Source organism: Pezoporus occidentalis, unplaced genomic scaffold (assembly GCF_034315485.1).
Source record: "Pezoporus occidentalis ecotype Australia unplaced genomic scaffold, CSIRO_AGI_Poc_V1 ctg44, whole genome shotgun sequence".
Taxonomy (NCBI): Eukaryota; Metazoa; Chordata; class Aves; order Psittaciformes; family Psittacidae; genus Pezoporus; species Pezoporus occidentalis.
The window spans coordinates 1,881,004-1,905,036 of NW_026915769.1; the positions used below are offsets into that span (position 1 = coordinate 1,881,004).

The 24,033-nt window shown below is 39.4% G+C and overlaps 1 protein-coding gene across 6 annotated transcripts in view; it reads left to right on the plus strand.

The window, feature by feature from the left end:
* The first annotated feature begins 3,709 nt into the window (after window positions 1–3,709).
* Window positions 3,710–24,033, plus strand: part of MPPED1 (metallophosphoesterase domain containing 1) — a 60,636-nt gene continuing 40,312 nt past the window's right edge. Inside the window, exons 1-3 of one of the 6 annotated variants that reach the window (XM_062634875.1) lie at window positions 3,710–4,073; window positions 18,019–18,284; window positions 23,302–23,483. In XM_062634875.1, the coding sequence (XP_062490859.1) occupies window positions 18,133–18,284; window positions 23,302–23,483 (334 nt within the window). In that variant the 5' untranslated portion in view covers window positions 3,710–4,073; window positions 18,019–18,132. Of the gene's footprint in view, window positions 4,074–4,484; window positions 4,630–4,920; window positions 5,186–13,435; window positions 15,213–17,987; window positions 18,285–23,301; window positions 23,484–24,033 lie in introns of those variants that run through there. The other 5 variants (XM_062634877.1, XM_062634876.1, XM_062634879.1 and 2 more) reach the window with 5 other exon arrangements.

Below are 24,033 nucleotides of genomic sequence, written 5' to 3' on the forward strand. Positions count from 1 at the left end.
TACCTATGTATTTATTAGATTAAAAATATAATGCATGTTAGAGACCGCCTCTCCAGTAAAGAAATGACAATAGGTATTAGTCGCACACCAGAGAGTTTTAAATTTATGTGGAAAAGATGTAATTTAGAGTAAAAAAACCCTGTAACACATTTTTTTGTGTTAGCAGTGAAGTTCCACTGCCCAAATAACATGTCTTTCCATTCCGGACAATGAAGAGGTAAGGCTACTTTACATACAAAGCTTCCTGCATACACTATTCCCCCTGTGGTAATTATGTCAGGCACAACCTGATGTTTTTCTGTATTTGTCCAGGTTTTATGGACATGCAGGAAGGCATCAGAGCTCATGTACACTGAATCTAACTTGCATGCTATATATTCAAGCATCCTGGCTAAGACTACACTTACTTGCACATGTGCATTAAATCTGGTCCTTCAGGAAAGCATTTTAGGAGCATAAGTCAGACAAGTTTAGGAAGTATTGACTTCAGTGCATATGGATAGACTAGCTGTGCATGTGCAGGAAGTCTGACATGTCAAAGAAGCACAGAAGATGGGAAACTATGATAACGTAAGAGAAGATGGATTACAGATTTCAGAGCTGTAGGCTGTCACTCAGCAGTGGTCTACTGTTCCTCTTCTGCAGTGACGCTGTGCTGACAGAAGGCTGCACAAACTCTTATCTGTAAAAACCAAACTTCTCATGAAATATAAAAAATCCTGAAGTAGAACAGATCTGTTCACTTAATGGGTGTTTTTTAAATACAGATTTAAACAAAACTACACATAAATAGTTGTCAAACACAGAAAAGCCAAATTAAGTACAAAAATTCAGCAGAAATAAAGCGATGCGCTGTTATATAGGATTGCATTTATTATCTATTTCTGCCTTCCCCAGTGATCTGAACTTCACTTGCCCAACTACCTTTCACTTTAGATAATGGATCATTTTCTCCGCTATGACTTGAAATTCATTTTTGTTTGTTGCTATATAAGTGAAGGTTCATGTAAGAGCACTTTCTGTCAACAAAACTAATAATTAAAAAAATAAGATCTAGAACCTCTTCCACCTTAAAATAATCTCTTTGGACAACCAACGGTAAGTATTTAGGGGTTACTTGCTTCATTAACCCATGAATTGGATCAACATCCCACTACAACTACTGTTCCAACAGGATAACATTATTGCATAATATTTCCCCCAAAATTCACTATTTTGAAAAAATTAAGTAACATTTTGTTGGTATTTTATCTGCATCTCTTTTTATACTTGATATTGTTGCTAAATTTGGTTTTATACTTGCTGTTGTGTACTGATGTGAGTTAAGATACTGAAAAAATGTCTGCTGCTTAAGTTTAGACTGATCTGACTGAAGTCATTGGCTAAGCGGATGGAGCAAGAGATAGCTGATACAGGAAAGCAATTTTTAAGAGCTATGGTTTCTTCTGCAGGCAGGGTGAATATCTTCTTTGTTTCAATCCATTCAAGTAGTTAAGAACTATTCAACTCAAAGCTGAAAAATCAACCCAAGAGTGGAAAAAGTAAGATTGCCTCTTTTCCTCTGTCACTCTACAGCTAAAACTAGCTATGAGAGGATAAGACCTACCTTCTCTAAGACTGTGAAGGACATAGCTACTAGAAGTTTCCCATTTAATTCCCATTCTACAGGCCATTATTTCAGTTCTTTCATTAAATATTTTAAAATACAAACATGCTTTTGAAATGCATCAAGCACATTTAAGGTAGTATTGATGAACAATTTCAAATGACCACATGCAGATCATAATTGAATGTGAGTTTTCATACAGAGCTTGATGCAAATCATAAACACTGAAAATATAAGATACCACTCACTATTTTGTAACACTAAAGGGTGAGAAATTAATATTCTGAATAAACGATTTTAAAGCTAAGATGATGAATTCAATGCGTATGGATACAATGTCATCTCTTAGTTGAAGGGTCAAAATAGCCAGATTAGGTAATACTGATCAGTTGCAAATTTATGTTTACCTCTTCTCCAAAAAAGGGAAATCAATTTCTTTTAAGAAAGACAACTAAAAATTGAAAAAAACAAGATTTAAATTACCATGATAATTTTCCTTCTGCTTGTTCTTTTAAACAGTATTTAAAATTAAGGATTGACAGCCAGCTACCCTTACCCCACCTGGAACATTTAATCAACGATTTTCAATATTAAAGATAAAAATAAATAAGAAAAATGCTTAGCACATTTGCTTTCTTTTTTCTTTTTTTTTTTTCTTTTTTTGGTACGAATTTATTACTCATATTTCCCATGGGGGAACTACACATCCTCAAGATTTCCAAAAAAAGGTGCCTGTAATTACTTTCCTAAGCTTGTATTCATGCATCTGAATAAGTGAATTGATTGTGACTATGTTCTGCAGCTTCTAATAGGTCTCAACCATTAGGCTGATCAAAAAATTTTCAAGCACATTTATATTGTTATAAAAAACGCTGACATGCCAAAATGCAAACTTTCAAGATAAATATATGTTTGCCAGTAACAGAAAACTGTGCGGGAGGGCTCTGAAGTCCAATCTTCGGTTTCTGATACACAGCCCAGCCTCATCTCCATCTGCACGCATAACAGATAATGGCTCAGTGGATAGCTGAGGTATTTTCCACCCTGTGTGGAGGCCTGTGTTCAAGTTTGACCTCTGTTTCGGTAACACACTGACTATGGGGCTAGGCTGAGATGCATTCCTCTGTTTCCTCCAGAAAACTTCCTATTTCATCCTGATATAGAACAAATGTCCAAATTACAATTTTCTTTTATACAATGGGTATTTTTTAGTTCAGGATTAAACAGACAGTTCGATCAGTGATAAAGTTACCATGTGCACTAAAAGCAGATGCAACTCCATTAATTGTTCCTAGATATCCAGCACGCTTCTTTGCCTAGCAGGCAATACGGGAGCAATCGCACAGGAATTAAATTTATTCCGGGAAGGACTTTAAAATATTTCATTTTAGAATCGCTCAACAATTGTGCAGTAAAGCCCTTTATATGTAATTTGCCTCTCCTCGATGTGTGCATTTAACTCTCCTGCTCTCTATTCATAATATCATAGGAGTGTAGTATTATATATTTATGATTCTATCATGGCCTGATTTCGAAGCGAAAGAAAGCTGTGCATGCTCAGTGCCTCTGAGAAATACACCAGGCGCTGGCAGGAAAGGGGCCTTTCCTCTCGACACCAGCGATGCTCCCCTCTGCCCTACTGCTACCTCACACCGGACCGGACCTCGGCAGCCCCCTGGCACTGCTGAAGGGACGCCCAGTGGCTCCTCTGGCCCCGAGTCGCTGCCCGGGGAGGAAAACTTCAGCCGCGGCGGGGACAAGAGCTCCGGCACTGGGGCGGCTGGCCCTGACCCCAGCGCTTGCCCGCCCGCCCGCCCTCCTAACGGTCGCCTTCCCGCCTAACGGCCGGCGCTGCGCGGCGAGGCCTGCCACGCAGAACCCCCGGGCATCCCGTAGCCAAACTTCCCCCCGCTTGCTGAGAGAAGGGTGGGCGACCGGGCACGGGAGGCCGGGATCACTCCCCGCAACCCCCGAAAGGCCGGCGCAGAGCTGCTGCCTCTCTCCCTTCACACACAAGCGCCCCCCAGGCTGCCGCCTCAACTCTGCCCCGGTCTCATCATGCAGAGGGCTGGGGGGCGCAGCCTTCTCCTCCCGCCGGAGGCGGCACCGCGCCGCCCCACGCTGACCCCCACCCGAGGCGGGAGGGCGCCAACCCGTGCCTCCGCCGCAGCGCAGGCCGGCAGCGCATCCCGGTCCCGGTCAGGGGCCATGGAGTACCGCGGGCACCGTACCCGGCCCGGCCGTGGCCCCGGGCAGCTCAGAGCTCCGGCGGCGCAGGGCAGGGCCGGCCGCCGGGGCTCCCCGGCCGGCCGGGCGGGGAGGAGGGGAGGGCCGGCAGTGGGGGATTCCTGGCCCCCCAAAGGAGGCGGGGGAGGGGAAGCCGGGGGGAGGGGAGGCTGGGCTCCCGGAGAAGGAGACGATAGCTCGCACAAAATCCTGCGTCCTCAAAGCAGCCCCGGCGGGCAGGGTAAGTATTCCGGGGAAGACCTCCCTGCCCCCGACGCCCCCCTGCCCCTGCAGGGATGGGGATCGGGGGAAGGATGCGTGCGGCCGCCCCGGGCGGGGTCTCCCTGCCGGCTCTGGGCGGGGGGATTGTGCGCAGGGCCCGGTCCCTGGTGCGGGATCGGTTCGAGACAGCGAGGTTCCAGCCTCAGCGCTGCCTTCCCCGGCTGGGCACTGAAGGGGGGGGGGATGGGTCTGCCTGTGTTGCCGTGCGAGGGTCTGAAACCCCCCCCAGCTGTACCCCCCACCTACCCACCCCCAAGCGCGTCAGGGCTTTGCTTCTCCCAACCAAGCTTCCCCGTGGCTTTTCTCTGCTGCTTAAAAAAAAAAAAAAAAAATTATATATATGCCCCAAAGCTAGAGAGAGTGAGGCGGTCGGGGGGGCGGGGAAGGGCTTCTCTGAGAAGCGGGAGAGAGGCGGAGGGAGGGCCGTCGAGAGCCTCGAAGCTCCCCTCGCTCTTCCTCCGTGCTGCTCTGCCAGAGGTCGCCTGCCGCCGGGCGTGAGGAAGGGGTGTGTGAAGGTAAGGGCTGTCAGTGTCCTCCCGGAGAAGGGCTGAGGGTTGCCACTGCTGTGCCAGCGCCTGCCTCTCCGGGGGCTCTTCTCCCCGGCGTGCCAGTGCGTGTCCCTGCCCCACGCGTGTCCCGCCGCCTCCCGCCACCCAGCCGCCAAGTTACTTTGTTTGCAGAGTTCCCGCAGAGGCTGGGCAGCGACCCTCGGGCGCCCGCACCGCCGGCAGGCACATCCTACCCCCCTCCCCGTGTTCAGGTGTCACCAGCGGCCGGCGGAGACTTTCTGGGAGGGAAGAAGTCCCCCAGGAAAACTGGTGTGCGCCTTCGCGATAGCTTGCCCTCCTCGCGTAGTCGGGGAAAGGGGTGATGGAAGTGGAAGAACTTTCCTTTGTCGTAGGAGAGGATTTAGTGACCTCTAAAGTTTTGTTCCGGGAGGAAACGGCTCGAGAAGTTTGATGATGTTTTTAAGATTCGTGCTGATTTTCATGCAGTTTATCGCGCTGTTGTTTGGTATTCAGCATGCTCAAAGCTCTGGAGGAGAAGGAAAAAAATATTAGGGACTTTTCGGTAAGGATTTCATTACTTTTAATACATTGCTTTCTTAACACCTGCGTTTTATGTTTTGCACTTTCAGATGGGTAGTGTGGAATACATTCATAAATGCGTATTCTTGTCTGTGGATTAACGGAGGGGATAAAGATGGGGAACATGCAGAAACTAGACAGATTTTAAACATTCCATTTTCTTTGACAGGAGATCAATAGTTGAAGATTTCTGCTTACACAATTTCTACCTTGACAATATCATAATTAAGAGATCTGATAATGTATGGGATTGATAGCCATTTCAACTTCAGTTAAGGCTTAATGAATTTTAAACATTATTATTACTAGTGTAAAGGAGCTTTGGATATTCTGGATGAATTGATAACTAGGCAAGATTATTAAACTTTATGATTGGCTCCTGGTGAAGTGAACTCTCATTTTTTTCAGAAAAATATCAATAGATATTTAAGACAACATTTTAAAATGTGCAGGTCTGAAATTTGGCAACTGATAAATAGCTGAGTATGTCTTTTGGGGTGACAACTGAAGGGTTATATGATGGCAGTCTGTGTTGCACCCATTCATAATGAACAGTTTCATGATGCCAGGCACTGTAAATTTTCTGGTAGTGTACTACACAAATAGGGGGGAGTTAATTTCTATTTTACATTTGTATTTTTTTGAAATTATTTAATGTAGCGGTTTTCCCATATATGATACAAATGTATGAATTGTTTAATACTAATTATTACCCACGAAATTTTAATGGTATGTTTAAACAGTTTTAGCTTGGCATTTGGTTTGTTTCATTGTCTCAAGCCTTCTGAGACAGAAGAATCTGAAAATTTCTTCCTTGCACATTGTTCCCTTTCTCTTTTCATCCTGCTCTCCTTCAGTCTAATTCAAAGCAGAGTAACCGCTAAGAATACCTGTATATGTTCGTGTGAAGAAAAATGCCCGTTTTAAAGATGCATGGATGTACTTGGACGAGAGCAAACCCCTCATGCCCTGTACGAAAACCTACTGGACTGGTGTTAACAAGATACTTGTTTTGGTATTAGTTTGTGATGCCAAACAACAAACATGAGAGAATGCAAAGATAAAGCTGGTGCTCTGATCTTTGTTTACAGGTCATGATCTTATTTAATGCTGCATGCTCATTACAGGATCTGTCAGCAGGAATGTAAAGCGGAATGGACTTCTCATTTGACATACTTAGTCAATTCTGACATTCATGTTTCTGTTCCTTGAGTTAATGGCTCATAAAACATAGTCATGTTTGTGATCATACTTATTTAATTGATTTTATTATATGGAATTGGAAAAAAAAGGTCTGGATTAGGGTACTTTAGGAAGCAAATATGATCAGATCTGCTACCTCAGGTGCAGTGCTCCTCACCTGAAGAATTACACAAGAGTGGGCTCTTCTACATAGTAAAACCCGTACAAGTATATAAAAAGATTACTGGTTTTTAGGTCAGCTAGAGTTCTGCCACTGAATTACAAGGAAGGAGACTAATGTCCTGAAACCAGGTAACTGCTTAGTCAGTTCTCTGGTCAGTTTATTTTTTTAGACATATGGTACCAGTATAATATAGTAAAGAAAAAAGTGCATTTATAAGGGAGAATTTTAGTATTTTGTCCATGAGAACAGTTTTCATCTCAAATGATAATACAGTGAAAACAAATCAATGCAGTCCATTTGATTCTTGCTGAACCCTGGTTTGAAGAATTCAGGGAGGATGTATAAGATAGTCTAAAGGAAAAGCCTTTCAGCATGTTCCATTACAGTAAGATATATTAGGATCTTACAACATAGAGTATCAGCTCTCAGAATAAGATTTCAGTGTAGTGCTGGAAACTTTAATTTATATGTTTTGGATTGTACAGTAGTTTGGATTCTGTGATCATTGTCTGTAAGAAAATTGGGTCTGTGTGAGAGTGTCTGAGGGAAAGGTGTTTTCGTAATTGTTATTTCTAACTTAAAATACATGCTTCTGTTCAAATCCTGGATATTCTTGGTTATGTTTCAAAATACAAGCAAAGTTAGTAATTGAAGAGAGTCCTTAAAGGTCAGTGAGCTGGCTGTTATCCTTTGACTTTTTTAGTCATCTTTTCAGGCAAGGTTGCAGAATGACAGTCTAGTATAAGATCTATTGCAAAAAGGAGCAGTGCTGTTATGGTTATGGCTTCTTGCAGTGTGATCACCCCTGGAGGCTGAAGCAGTTCATTCTTTATGGCTGGTCACTGCTTGACCTCATTGTTGAAACTGTCAACAGGTGTCACAGTTCTGCTGTGATTTGATAAAGACAGTGGAAATTGCATTAGGATTAGCAAATAACCATCATGGTATATATGTACTAACTTGCAGTCATAACTAATTTGGGATTCATTACACTAGCCTAAATACAAAATGTTTAGTGTTTTCCATTCAGTCGTTATTTAAAATAACATCATTTACTATGGGAGTAAGATTGTGTTCATGTCATTTAAATATGCTGTATTGTGACTTTGGAAAGCCATACTAATATTAGTGTAATAAGGACTTCTCTCTTACTTGGATTCAGAGGTGTACTACAGATGTTGCGAGTATTTGCACTTACTTGGTGTATATTTTTAATGTATATATTTCTGCTAAACCCAAGATCACTATATTTAGTATGAATTACTTTGAAAGCTGTTTTTCGTGTGTTATGTCCTCTCGACCTTTTAAATTCAGTTCCTCTGCCATACAGCCGGCCCAGTTTCCCTTATGGCAGGGGATGGTCTTGCCATTCAACCAAAGACTGAAGCCAGCAGAGCAGCTGTAGAAGCAGCATACAAAGGAGACTGATGGTTACTGATATTTTTGACTGTTTTTTCTCTGCCTTTTCCTAATTGGCTGTTTTGTTCAAGCTCCCTTTTTGCCAGCTCTCACAGTCGCATCACTTTGCTTAACGTGCTGTATAGCTCAAACGTCCTGCATGCCACTTTATTTATCACCTTTTTCCTCCTCTCACTGACTCTGTTGTACCCCATCTTCTTGCTGCTTTTGTCTTTTGTGATGCTAATCTTGCTTATTTTTTCCTTCTTCATAGAAGAAAATGGAAAGAACATAGTGTTCTGCCACTGCACTGACAATTTCTCTCTGTGGCTGTGTTATTTTTTTCCCATATCCTTTGTTGAGTTTCTGGAGACTGTAAGCTGTTTGGGGCAGACTTTCTGTTACTGTATGGTTGTACAGTGTCTAGCATAGTTTGCCGTTGGATTTCACCTGGCCTGTGGACACTTCTAATATTCTAGTATTAATATGTATTACGATTATTTTGATTTTGTGGGACAGCCTTTATTCTGGTTCTTTGGTAGAAAATAAAAAAAAAAAATTCTTACTTGGTCTTTATCTTTACTGTGTTGCTGTTCTGAAGTGCATCTCAATTTTGCCCCTCAACACTTTGACTCTAGTATAAGTAGTTTCTGGTAAAAGTTCCAGATACTTTGTGGCAAGGATGGGATGGATTAAAACTTAGATAGTGGGAGTAGTTAATAATCTAGTACCTTGAACAAGAACCCAGACTTAAAAAATGCCAGCTTCAGTGCATTTCAGTAGAAACTTCAGATTTGGCAAGACCAAAAAAATGTTCTGGTTTCACCATGTTCATCAAGTAAGGTGGAAAGGAAAAGCTAAAAATGCATACTGAAATCATTTCACTACTTAAGTGTTTTCCTCTTAAGTATTTTTCCATTTTGATCTTCCTTTACTTTTCACCCATAAACCGTTTGGCTTTGTTTTAGCACTTCTGCGTAGCATGAAAATTTGTAGTCAGTACAAATACAATTTTCAAAACAATTTTTTAAGCAGCCAGCAAATCAGCTGATGTACAGTGCATACAGCTCAGAGTCACAGTTCGGAGGCAGCCAGCCTTGGCACTGTCCAACAATTCCTGTCACTTGTCACAGCCTTCCCAGTATTTTGCAGTGTGATAGCTTCCACCTGATCTAGCCTAGCTGCCATGGAGTGCCATGTGTGCACTCTCCATGTAGCTCTTCTCCTGAGCCTTGCTTCTTTTATGAACTCTTCAGCTTCAGGGAGAGCAGTGATTTGAAGCATCCCTGTGTGAGAAGGGCACTGTGGACTGGATGCTTTGCTAATCAGTAGGATCCATTTTAGGTCTGATGAATATCCAGAGGTGTTTGACCTGAAATGCTTCCCTTCAGAATTGTGTGTCTGGGACTTCCCCCATTCTATCTTTCCTGTCTCTTTTTCATTTAAGAAAAGGGTTTGGTTGCCTTTGTTTCAGTTTCATATGGACCATGTAGGGGGCTCTTCGTGGACATGACTTTTTGGGTAAGAGAAGTGAGTGGCCAAACGAACTGTTGAGTACTTTTTCCTTGTATTAGTCCTGGGGAAGATGCCTGGAAAAACAGACAGAACAAACCCAGTGAATCCCTTCCTGAACATGAATCAAATGAAATGAAGAATTTCAATGGGATGGATGCAGCTAAATGAGTGAAAAGTAAAAACAACAAAATTAATAGGACAGTATACTTAATTTTCCAAGAAAATTAAGCTTGATTATTAAGTCCACAATTTAACTCCAGGCCCTAACAGAAAAAGGCACACTGATCTCAGAAGTAGTGTCACTATAAATATATTTACGTGTAAGCTGTGTTCTACATTCCACCTTATATATATGTTTGTGTGCTGGTACTTTGGCATTTCAATCATCTTGAACTACTGGAATAGATTGACCACTTCTATTTTCCGTTCTTTGTATTGACGTAGAGATCAGCAACATTTCAAGAGTTGTTGGTGTCAGATTTCTTTCTGAAATCGGACAAGACTATTTGCAATAGAAATTCATCCACAGCCGAGAGGTGCTGCTGCACAAATGGGGAAGATCTTATGAACTGTCTTAAAAGTGTTAATATTCCTATATATGAAGCAGCAGCCCCTTGGCTCCTGCTAAATGCAGAGCAGGGGAGTTGCTGTCTCTACTGCTGGCTGTTCCAGGGGTGTTGCGTGCCATTCACCTCTGCTGTATGTTGCTGACCCACACACTAATGCTGGTTTTGAATGTTTACGTGGAAACTACAGCTGTCTACTAAATAGACATGACATATTCTGATGGAAGTTTGGTATCAGAGTGAACACACTAAACCAGAAGGGATGTATTCTGCCCTCAGATACGCATGAATGATCAAATTGGTCAAATTCTGTGCATTTATAGACAATTTCCATTGGAATTGGTCAGGATAAAGTATGTGTTGCAGGCAAGTGGGACTTGACCCAGCAGGGGTTGTGCAGGTTAAGGCTTGGAAATGAATGTGAGGCCAGTTGTCACGAAAGGGTGAAAGCAAAAATTCCTCAGTTAAAAATGAAACCAAACTGTTTCTTAAATATGTAACATTTCAGTACTTAGTCTTCTTAGTAAATAATATTTTGAGAGATTCAAGAGGTTAATCAGATCATATGCCCAAATTGCAGACTGAAATGTAGAATCAAATCCTCACAACCCTACTTTAGTCCTGCTGAAATGTCCATTTTTGATAATTCCCCCCCATAACCTGTATTTTATCTATTTTCCCTAATTCTGGGACATGTAATTTGTTCTTTATGAATGTATACTCATGATTTTCAGTAATGTAATAGATTTTGAAATACTGAAGGCAAATTTGTTAGAGTGAGGAATGAGTTTTATGGCTTTTAGATATTTATTTAAAATTTCCTTCCCCTAGAGTTAATTACTTAAATAGATTAGCTACCTCTGCAGGTATTTTGGAATAAATACAGGTAGTATTGAGCCAAACCGGTATATTTTTCAGGGAAAAGATTTGGTTTTGCGTAAGAAAAATGTATGCATTTAAATATTTTCTCCAAATATGATAATGTTTTATACATTCAGGCAAGATCATATGTAAGATTACAATAATACATTTAGCCTTGACAAATGTTCAATCTATTTGTAAATCTTAGTCTTGCAGTTTTTAAATCTAAAATATATTGAATATATTGTAAAGTGGAAGTTAAAGGTGAAAAAAAAGCAGTATTATTAGCTTGTGTTTATTTTTTAATTTGAATAAATGAACAATTATCTGTATGGATGAGAATTTGATTTAGAAAATGATGCTGCTGTTGAGCCAAAATAAAATTAAATCCTAAAAAATAGAATATTCTGATACTGTAGTTCTGGGAACCTAGGTAGGGAAATGAGAAAAAGTGATTTTAAATCATGAAGTCATCATTCAAAATAAGACTAGCTAAAAAGGTTTCTAACCTTTAAATAAATGCAGAATTGGATTTTGTAGGTATATGTATGATTTTTGTGTTTTCTGAACTCATTTATTTATCTTTTTTTCTGGATTCATGGTAAGAACTTTGGCATATAGTAGGTACAGTGTATTTTTGGAGGAAAGTGGACATTAGGGCGCAGTTCAAAAAAGACAAATACTTTCATTTTTTACTTGATGTGTCTATATAATTTTTTTATGACAGTTTAAGCTATCAAGTATGTTAGTGTTCTTTATAAAGTTATGAGAGAAACATAGAATATTTGCATTTGAGAGCAGTGGAAGAAAACTAATTTGAAGAAAAAAAATAATTTCATTGAAGAATTTTGTCATACCGTATTTGACAGGTCATTATAATCAGCAAAGGAGAACAATGATGTGTGGTTTAGCATGGTAGCATGGTGAGAAATATCTTGGGGGATTTTGTTGTGGTGTTTTGTTGTGTGTTTTTTTTTTTTTTTTTGTAATGCAGGTTAAGGTGATTGTAAGCACAGGGAAATAAGAAGTCTTATTTAAGTCACTGATCTTTTTACACATTACAAAACAGATTGCACAGTACTCTGTAGATCTGCAGTTAACGTGGTATGTATGATGAGGCACTGAAGTGTTCATTGGTAGGTTAAATAGAAGATTCTAAACAAAAGAGGATAGATATACTACTTTTCTTCTCACAGAAGTGAGTGAGATTTTGAGGCCTACCAGTAACTCAGAATTATGCCCCTTAGTTTTGGCTATGTGAATGGGAATAGCTCTGACTTTGAGGATAAAGACACGGTCACAGAACTGAGTATTTAACTGGTAACAGTTAGCAAATTTAGATTCATTGGCACGGAGAACTATCTCAAACATGATTTAAAAAGACCATCCAGTTTCCTTAATAAATCATGGGTTTGGTATAATTTCTTTCAGCAGAAGCTACTGAAGAGAGCAGAGACTGAAAAACGGGATGCTTAAAATCTTTCAATTAAAGATACACCATGGGCGAAGGTTTTTGAAAATACCATGGTGGAGCATATGTGCTCTAGTTACCAGATGAGGATTGTGAAATCTGTAGTAAGAGCCATGGTAAAGAACCATTTGTAAGCTTTTATTCCGTGTTTTGACCTTAGGACAACTTTACAGACTTGCACAGCAATATGCATACGCTTTATCCTCTGAGGAGCAGATGGAGCAGTGTGTGTTGCCTTCTCATGGTACTCACAGAACGGACCAGTGAGTGTGTTTCATTTTTTTTTTTTAAGATAAATCTGCATTACAAAACCCATTTGTACATTTATTTGATGCTTAAACCAGGGGATTTCTTGGCCTGTATGGATAGGGAGTGCTTTGGAGGTCTCTGCAGTGGAGGCCTGAGGCGCACCAGTGGGCTGGGGAATGGCGCCAGGCCTGGTGTGGGTGCCAGCCCCTCTGCACGCTGTCTGGGCTGGGGATAGAGGGCTGTAGGCTTGAAGGCTGTCACCCTGGCACGTTCACCAGTGCTAAACTGGCTTTTAGAAGAACTAACGCTCTCAAATGCTGTACTGCTGCTGGGGCTGAAGTAGGGTTCAGCAGGATATTCCCGTCAGGATATCTAAATCACTCCATTTATCATGATGAGCTCTGGGAGGTTTGTAAGGGTGGTAAACACCTTAAATGGCACCACAGGTTATGAGACTGTAATTCAGATATACTTGAGGAGCCTGCTCGTTTTTTTTATGCTGTTGTTTAGTTCTCGTTGACACAAATTGCAGGTACATAAAGCATTTGCTTTGGGAAGAGGGCTTGCAAGTGCATATTTCACTTCCACACATTGCAGTTTTATTTGTTTATTTTAAAATGCAATGAGAAATGTTTCTGTCTGCAATAAATCATACTTATTTAGAAAAGTAGAAAGGTGCACAATCAACCTTTAATTCTAAAAGTGTCTTAATGACATTTGATTATGCTGGCTTCACTTTAGAGTCCTAATTTGTCAAGTAAATCCTGTCTTCTCAGGGAAGAGTTGGTGGTTTTGGTTTGCCAGGACTTGCACTGTGTTTCAGAAAATGAAGAGGAGGAAGAGGAGAGTGTATCTCTTTAGTAAAGCTTTCATTTGCAGATTGATTTGCCTGGCTCATCCTTTCCCACAGAATAATGACTTTTTAGGATTATTTCAGTATTCATTTCCAGATAGCAGAACTGAAGATAGCAGACTAGTTCCATTGATTGTCTTCTATCTGGAATGGGTATTTTAGACAGCAAAAAACCCTTTACCATTTTCAACCTGTTTCTCATAGTGAGCGATTGCTTTACCAGTTTCATGGTGGTCAGTCTAGAACAAGCTTTGGGGGGTTGTGTTTGAGCCAAAAATAGTAATTTGTGGTAATGAAGCCAATCACTAGTGGTTATAGAAATGTTACTATGACAATTGTGACCACTGCTGTGAAATACTCTGTAATGTGGGGTTTTTTTGGTTTAAATGGTCTACTTCCCTGTTTAAAGGATGACCTGGCAGCTTATGAAAAGCACTGCAGTGCTGCATGGGGAAGACCTGACCTGAACCCCTGGGCAAGCTCTTGGAAGGGTTTCTGGTTAACAGTGTCCAAAATTTACTCAAGAAGCAAGTGTGTCACACTGTGTGGTCTATCACAGACTCTCATGTGCTTCTTTAAGGTATTTTACTGCTATTATCTTACTGTCTTTCCCTAAAAAAAAAAAAAAGAAAAAAGGACTTTGATGTTTTATAGCTGCATGAAAACGCCCTTTTTTGTTGTTTTTAGGCTTTGAGACAAAGGGCAGATGATGAAGGGAACAGTGGGGATGATGGAATGAGATATAGCAAGAGATTAGTGGACATGAGAGTGAACTGAAAGATGAACACAAAATAAACCAGAATCTGAGAATGAAGAAGTTAGATTATAATAAAATGTTGGCTTGAAATGAAAAAAAAAAAAAAAGGAGAGAAACAGGATGCATAAAAAGGCTGGAAAATTTATGTAAAAGAGGGAAATAACTATGCCAGCTATACAGGAAGGCTGTGAGATGAAAATACCAGAAATTTCAGGCTGAAAAAGAAAAATCTTAATACAAAGATTTATTTGAGGACCTCATCAAAAGGTTTAAATATACATCTGGGTTCAAGGGCTTGCTTCAGGACAGATGTTGCAATTCATGTAGTTTATGGACTGATGCGAAGCCTTCTGAAGACGGTGGACCAGTGTCCATTGTACACAATGGGCTTTGGGTCAGAGCTCTTGAGAGCATTTGACCATATGCTAGAGAAAGCAGCAGAAATATAATGTATGGAGAACATTCATGCCATCAGTAAGAAGATGGCTTAGCTGATTTAATAGATTTTTCTCAGTCTGTGATTCTAACAGCCAGGTTTCTGATATTTATTTTAGTATTCATGTTCTTGCAGTCCTTTTTACATTTCTCTGTTTTTCCCTGGCAGACATCCCGCAGCTCCATAAGTCTGGGGGAAGAGGATGGTTAGCATGTTGTTGCTGTGGGGATTTGAGTTTTAATACTCTGTGTTGGTAATGCTGGGCATATAATCTTAAAACTTGCATGCTATAGAAGCAGATAATTATTTCCCTGCTGCATTTTATACCCTGGTTTGGGAAAGGAAGAAAGTTCTGAATATTAAAAGAAAGAAAAAGTTATGATTTGGGAACTGTTCAAAATGGAAACAGAAAGAGGGGAGTAATGGGTGTCAGTCTGGTTATCAGTCAAGCTGCAAAGAGACAGCTTGTTCTGTCGAACACGAAGAATGTTAGTAGTCAGCCAACCACTTATGCAGGAAGAAAACCCTAGACTGAAAGGTAAGGTTCAAAGACATCTGTGTATGTTTCTGAAATGAGCTTGAATGAAGCTGGCTATTGAATTATGCTTACTGATTATGTGTGTTACATATCTGATTCTTGTTTATCACAGGCTATTCATATGATTGCTAGTTATTTAATTTTTATTGCAGGATTTGGCTCTTTCTTTTCAAGTCTTGGATGCTTTTTATGTGTGCAGGGTTGATGTTGGGTGACTGTCATTTGGCAGAAGGATTAGCAGTGCTGTGGAATACTGGGTTTTTTTTCCTCCTTTTTTTCTTTCCGTATGTTTTCTTCTTTTCTTTTTTTCCTTACCTCAAGTAAATATGTTGTCTTTCTGTTTCCTACATGTTTATGTGGTGAACTTCTTGCTGAATGCCTGTGGCTAGCATCCTCTCAAGCTGGCCTAATAGTATGATTCACACACTCTCCCATGTGCATGGCTTGATTCCCTGCTTCTGAGAACTCTTCAGCACTAAAGGGTATATTGGCGGTGTGCTGGCTGTGGTTTTGTTTCTGTTTGCAAACAAATTTGTTCTTTTGAGTTTGTGTTGGTAAGTGCTATTTTCCACTTAACCAGAATGAGGAGGCAGAGCTCAAGAGTGGATATTAGGGTACCTACATGAATACACTGATTCTGCAGGAGATGTGATGTATAACTTGAGATAAGTCATGAAAGACAGGACCTGAAGAGGAGGCTGACAGAAGCTGTTTTCTCAGCTGCTGTGAGCTCCTGAGAACTTACTAAGGCCAGAGGGAGATTCTGGGTCCCTAAGGCAGTGCCTTAACTCCTTTGTAACTGTAGTTGTGTGTAAAGTGGGCATAATCCCTGAATTATAAAACAAAGGCTGTGTCTTTCAGGTAGTTTGAAATCCTTATGTAGAGCTCTGGAATCATAAATTATTAATCTTACTGGAGAATATTTCTAGAGGTCACCAGTTCTAATAGTTTCTTTCAAACAGAAGTAGGTTCACTTAGAACAGTTTGCCCCCTATAAAATCTCTGACCTTGCCTATTCAAACTTCTTTACAAATGCATCATTTAATACAGAAAGCTCCTCAGGGAGGGTTCTTCACATCTGCTGTCATAATTTCTTATTTCCTAAATGCAGCAATTTGTACTTGATTATTCTTACAAGGATCATGCCTCCCTTCCCTTCTCCTGCTCTGGCACATTCCTTTGTGCTGCTGCTTGTTCCGTAGCCTGAACACGGCATCTGAGAGTGTTTAAAATCCAGAATTTTCTTTGTTGTTATTCTGCCATTTCCTTACCACTCAATTCTAGGGGAGGGCATGAAGGAATCTGCTCTTTTATTCTCAGACTGTTTTCCTGCCAGTTGTTAGTGACAGCAAGTTGTCATCATTTTATAGCCATTCAGCAGCTAACAAAACTAAGCTGAATCCCTCATTTTACTTTCCTAAGAAAAAGATCTCCCAAAACAAAAATAACACTGCCACTTCTTGGAGCACTTAACATCTGCAGTCGTTAAGCAAAGACTGAAGCCCAGATTTTTAAAGATGCTTAGGTGCTTGACTGCCACTAGAACTGAATTGGACCTAAGTACCTGTAAATATCTTTAAAAATTCGAGTGACTATGAAGACATCCATCACTGTTGGCAGTGGTCCCTTCAGAATGGAAGTTAGGTACAACGGCAAGGTCACATAAAATACTTGTAGCTCTGCTTTCCAGAAACTGCATGTATTAAGTGACTTGCTGCATTCTAGCATGGCTTCTCATGAAATACATCTTCTGAGGCAGAGCACTTCTGTTCCTTAGAAGAAAAGAGCCCTCACTTGCATGAAAGTAAATATTTAAGACAGACAACTTTTTAAAAGGATGCAAAATTATACTGTAAAAATACCCACCTTTATATCTTATAATCCATTTTTTATTAAAACTGGGAAATAAAAGTAAAATTCACATTTAAATTACTTTCTGCTGTTTCTAGGGGATACTCTGCATTTCGGTTGATTTCACTTTGCTGTTCCTCTACCAGTTTTCAGTGCTGCTGTTCTAGACTTGTGTCACCTTCAGGGAAAAAATTATTCCCAAGCATAAAACCTGTACGGATTTTACTTTTTTTTAATACTTAGTAACATTTAACTGTGTGTTAGCCTCTGAATTGCTTTCTTTTCCAGTGAATTCAGAATGTTGGGTTAGTGTTGACTGAGAAGAGAACGTGTTTGAAGGGGGGAGCCCTCCATATCTCTGTCACAACTTCCTTCAGTGATGCTATAAAACCAGGAGCAAGGGCACAGAAGGCCTTTTGCTCTGTTCCTTAGGATGTAAAGAGCAACCACTTGAAATGCTTCCTGGTAATTAATGGTGCAGACTTTCTGAAGAATTGGTTAAACTCATTCTTGTTTAATTAACTCGCCTTTTAGTTGTGCATGCCCATGTATTCAGTGTCAGGCTTAGTGGGCTGTTTTGTTTTTTAGAAGGTGGGTGGGTAATAAATATTCAGCAATGCAATAAAAAAGAAAGGAAATGATTGGGTTGAAGAAACGTTATTATTTGACACACCATTCTGAATGACTGCCGTGGCTTTAAGTTTTGTATTAAATGTCTGAAATACTAGAACAAGTTGCCCCTGTGCTCTTTAGCAAGTTTACTTCCTCACCCTGCTTCCCACCTGCAGCTAAAGTATGATCATCAAATTGGCAGGTTGGAAAGGTTTGTGATGAGTTCTTGGAGCTGTGTATCTTCGCCCCTCAATATCCTCCCTTCATCTCCTATTAAATAAAGCAACTCCAAACATATTAACTGTCAAACAGTTATGCTCCTTCTCTTCAATCTTGCTTTTAGGTTTTTCGAAGGGGAGTGTGCTGATTAGGTAAGGAGATGTCATGGTCTGCTTCCGTCGATGTAGGAAGATAGCAGTTATGATTGCCTGAAAAAGCCGAACTACGCAGTGCAAGCATGGCTTTCTCTCAGTCTCACATTATGGCAGCTAGAAGGCATCAGCACAGTAGACTCATAATTGAAGTGGATGAGTACAGCTCCAACCCCACACAGGCATTCACGTTCTACAACATTAACCAGGGACGTTTCCAGCCCCCACATGTGCAAATGTAAGTATTATAGTTTTGTTATTGCTCTAGCACAGCCTTCTGAATTGTTATGGCCTTGTCGATGTGGTATTTTATGGACCAGTCAAAAAGAATTCAAAGAACACCATTTTGCTGCCTTTCTAATAATAATTAGTGTAATGATACAAAATCAGTCCTTCTGGAAAGTATAAGTACTTTGCTAAAGGGTGGGAGAAAGATCACTCAGCTAGCATTACTTTAATACTAATACTTAATGTATTAAAAAGAAAAACAACAAACAGTGGTAATGAGAGATGCTACAAGGATATTTTCTGTGATCTTGATAATGTTTGTATTGTGCACTCACTTATTGATGTAAATAGCTGTTGAAAATACCATCCTGTCTCTGTACAACACATACTGTTTGCTTAGTTATATTGCAGCTACATACAAGGGAAAAATAACATCAATAAATAAAATAGTGTGGGCACCCATCCGACAACTTACTTTCATACCGATGGGCTGAAGATGCCAAGTACTTAAAGAGTAATTAAAATAATGTGTTTGTTTCTGACTTCTTATATAATGACAACATCAGTAAAATTAACTACTCTAAATGATTTACTTGTAATGTAATGTGGAGAATTATAATTACAAAATGAAACCTGCCATAAACTTTAAAGCCAGAAGGAAGAGCAAAACAGTAAAGCTATTACAAATAAATTAAGTATAAAAATCTACTGTAAAATATTTTTATAGGGAATAAAAATGTCTGCACCATTTCTTTGTGTTTATTATAGAGAGAAGCAGACTTATCTTTAGATCAGAAAGCTGGTTTTTAATTTTTTTTGATGGAAACATTTTTTTGCTTTAGGAAGACTGATAAAAAATCACATTCACATTTTTGGTGTTAAATATGATCTGATAATTTACAAACATAGGACATGATTTCTATAGCTAAAAACCACTCAGGTTTGGGGGGCAGTGTATTAGCTTATGGTCTGTGCTGTTTTTGTTTTTTTAGATACCACTGGAATGCAAACAGTAAAATGAGTGAAGTGTTAGCACTGGGAAACATCTTTTGTTTACAGAGCTGGCAAATGGTAGCAAAAGTACAAACAAACAAATGTGGGTTCAGAAATACTTCTATGAGTGAAAATTCCAAATGCAGGTTGCTTTATTTGTTGAGGTTTAGCTATTTGTGAATATTCAGACAGTTCCTGGGCACTCATGAATTTGTTCACTGGTCTTAAAAGCTGAATGTTTCTTAACTGGGCTGAAAATAAGTTATTTATTAGTATCCACTTGGTACTCAACAATATACAGTTACAACTTGTAACCAGTAGCAAATCATATTACTGGAGGGCTTAGACAGTCAACTGCATGACAGAAGTTCAGCGCCTAAGCAAGCAGTTGAAAATAAGCTATCCATAGAAAATGGATCCTCAGAAGAGTTTAGTAATCTCTCATAAATGATTAATACTATTGAAGAAGCTTGTACAACTAGAACAACAGGCTAAATCAATTGAAACATTTAACCACAATCTGACCTCTTCTTGGTACAGAAATTGTTAAGTAATGTTTCTGAATACCAGCAGGATTGCTTTTGCCTCCTACCAATGAATAGAATAATAACAAAGAAGGGAGAAATAGACATAAAAAGTGTAACAAAAGCACCTTTTATTCACATGATTGTTATGGGTGAAATCTTAGCCCTGCTTTAGTCCATTCAAGTTTTGTCACTGACTTCAGAGAGGTGAGGGCTTTACAGTGTCTTTGTGTATAGTTCAGAATATCACTATATAAGTGATGTTGCATTCAATCATAAACAGATTCCACATAGACTTGTTAACATATGAACTCGTAGTAGGCTACTTAAACTACATTTTCTTTTGTGTGCTCCTTTTCTTCTGAATTCAATCTTGCAGCTCTTCCTTGGTCCTTTGTGCAGTTCTGTATTTCTTGTTTCACTTCTTAGCACCCATAACGTGCTGAGAACCCGTTCACAGCCCCATCTTGGTCTGTCATACCTGTGCTTGTGCAATGATCTGGTTGCCTGTGAAAAGGGTGGTAAATTCTGGCAGTGTTTTCAAGTCCATCCCTTGTTTCTGGAAAGTTCCTGTCTTGCTCCTTTGTGAAACCACTGAAACCTAATGTATAAGCTAACCTCTGGCAGTGGTTTTGGTCTGAGATTTTTTGACTTTGCTTTTCAATTTCTCTGCAAGTTTTCATACTGGTTTAAAGAAAAGCAAAAGCATTTGCACAGAAATAATCACCAGATCTTTATTCCTCTGCTCATGCTGCAAGCGGTGCATTGGGTGTTGGTGTGACAGCTGCTGTGGGAATGCGTTACACAAGAATATGGGGATGGAGCCTTCAGAAATTATTTCCAGTAATACAACTTTGATGCGTTTGTGAAACTTGACATATGTTTTTACCTATATATGGCCTCAGTGTGTGCATATCACTTCCATGTGAAAAATCTGCATCTCATTTGTTGTTTTTTTTTCTTTTGTATTGATGCTTTTTTCCCCCTGAAAATTACCTGGTCCATTGCACAGGTTTTAAAAGTTATATATACTTCAGCAGCCAGGAACATGCTGTCCACATCTTCCCCGTCCCCATTCAAACTATAAGAAAAATCATGTATATTATGTGCTGCATGGGTTCCCATGGTAAGTCTGTTGTTTTTTCCATTCAGCCTCAGAGGAGCAACATGTGAAATGCATGCTGCTCCCCAGCACCCAACTTCCTGCTGTGCTGAGCTTTAACAGATTTCTGGAGGAGAGGCAGTACCAGCTTTAAAGGCTACCTTACTATGAAAAGTCTAAAAAGTCTACTGGTATTTTAGACCAGTCCATATTGTTAGGTTGTTCCAGGGTAGTAAGCATAATTTAAAGCTGGCTTACCATTATGACCCATAACTCACATGGTGGACCCCAAGAATAATCAGAAATTTGTTTACTGGACTGATATTTAATCTTTTTAGCTTAAACGACAGCAGTGATAGCCAAGGTCAGCATCTCATCATTTTGTCTAGCCATCACAGTTCATTTTGTGGAGGAACTTCATGAACTGACTGCATTATCCTTTACACCTTCTGACAAGTCTCACTCACTAGGCTACACCCCACCATTCACCATGTATATTCTTTTACAACCCTGCTATTTCCACTAACCACCCATGGAACTTTCTCTGTGGCAGCTCTCTTCCCTACAAACAGAGGTGTTTTTAACACATGATGGCAATAATGCAGCTGCATGGTTGAGGTTGTGACCTCCTATGCCTAACTCCTCCTGCATCTTAACACTTTTTTTCACCTGCCCTTCTACATGTGCTTGTTGTTCTCTTGGAACATACACGCTCCCTCAGCCTTGCACGCAGTGTTTGCAGCTGCTCTCTCAAGTCCAAATGTTCCACTGTTTGTAAGCCAAGTTTTACAACTTGAAGTACATGCTTGCTTACATATCCCACTAGCATATACATACTGCTGGGTATTCATTAGGTATGATTTGATCACAGCTGTTTTTTCTCCTTACCTCCCGTTTGATTACTTTCTGCTCAAAACCTGAAACTTCAAAAAGGCAGCTCCAAGGTACTTGTGCTAAAAAGCTGTTTCTCCAGTGCTGCTGTAGAAAATCCAACATTTTTTCTTCCTAAAAAGGTATAGGAAAGACTGGTATGAAATAAGTTGTTCATACTTTAGTTGTGTAGTTATATTGTGGAAAATGCTAAGAACTTTCTCCGTACTTAGTAAGATTTAAAGTTTTTAGATTTATTCCTCACTCTCTTACTAATCTCACGGAGTTGTCAAAACCACCTCAGTTTACCAGCCTATAAATTTTGCAGAATTCTTTGACTTGGAGAAAAGATTATGTGATCATAAAGATTATTATCTCATGTCTTTCAAGTAATAAAATGCATTTTGAAAATTTACCAAGTAAACAGGTAGTATTAATAGCAAAGATCTCTAACTTCTATTCTGAGTTTATATAAAAGTAAGCTCCTGAACTGAAGCTCAACCAGTAAGGAATAAGGGTATGTATTACATATCCTGCAACACTGAACCAAACTAATTTTATTTGTCCTTTCAAAATATATTTTGGAAAGGTAAAACAATTCATAACAGTTCTCTTTCAGTTTTCAGCCGACATAAATATAACTCTGCATCTCTAGCATTTAAATTTTATTCCACCAGAATTCCCTAACTAGAATAGCGGATACGGTATAGCTGCCTATAGATACATTTGCTTCTATATATTTTAACAAAATATGGACTGAGGGTAAAAAGACTGAGTTGAAAGTAAGTATTCCTCATATAGCAGAGAAGTGTTCTCTGCTTTCATCTTCTAAACCATAAGTCTCATCAAACTGGGTCAGATCTTTTAGTTTCCTCAGTTTTGAATATCGAGATTGGGCTCTGAACAATGCAGCCTCACCCCTCAGAGCATCTGATTTCTTTTAGTATAATCAAGCCCAGAAAGTTGACACATTTATCCTGACAATAGTCAGACTCGAATGTACATTTACAGTTGTTGTAAGGAGAGTTCTTACGTTGCTTTGCGTTAACACACTGAAACATATCTCCAAAATGTGTTAATTAAATTTGCTGGAATTACATAATTTGCAGGGGAAAAAAGTTATAATTAGAAAAAATACATTGAAATGTGTTTATGTATCTAAAATGAATCTTTTCCCTGTATACTGTGTAATCATATTTAAACAATGAAACAGGATAGTAAGTATTCCTTTGAAACTGGTGATGCCTTTGATTTATTTGTATTTGTGTCAGAGTGATTGCCATAGTCCATTTTTTTTCCTTAATCTCTTTAAATTAATCCATCTACCCAACAAATACTGAAAATGTTGTGATGTGAACATCAAGAATTTTTACACCTCCCATTAGTGTTAGGTTTGTTTTAATAAATCCCTTCCCTCAGCCAGATTTAGAAGTCTGTGTAATCTTTTATAAAGGTAAAAAGTAGTATTAGAACTGCAAAGTAGACACTAAGAAGTACATTAAGTACTTTATAACCTTGTTATGATGCATTTCCTACAGGGTTGATCCGGTGCCCCATGATGCTCCCAAACCTCCAGGATATACACGATTTGTCTGTATTTCTGATACTCACTCAAGAACTGATCCCATCCAAATGCCATATGGAGATGTGTTAATACATGCTGGTGATTTTACTGAGCTGGGACTTCCTAGTGAAGTAAAAAAATTCAACGAGTGGCTAGGTAGGTATTGAATTCTGTGGATTTGACAGTAAGTTTGTTTACTGATTGTATCTGCCCCTTCTGCCTCTCAGTAGAAGTCATCATGCACTCAGAAATAATGAATATTAATTAGACTGTTAAATTTCAATGGCAGTGAGCAGGAGTATGATTTTTTCTTTTTTCTTTTTTCTTTTTTCTTTTTTTTTTTTACAAATATTTTTGCATTTTTCCAACTGAGCAAGTAAGATTTGTGAGACAATTCATCTGTTCTGCCTTCACACTCTCAAGTGTACATTAAGCAACTTCTTGGTGTTAGCAACAATTTAAGTCAGAAGGCCTTTAATGATTTACATAAAACCTCTTACATACATTGTTATGGCTTTGCTTCCTTCCCCAAAAAAGTTGTTGTGACTGAAAACATTTGTCTGTTTAACCCTGGAGGCTCATAGTTGTTTTTTTTTAATCTGAGGCTCAGCTGCACCACGGTGATGAATTCCAAACAAAGCAAAACGTGTGCCGGTGGTTGCTGTCTTGGATGTAGCAGACCAGATGTAGATGCCTTCTGTAGGCA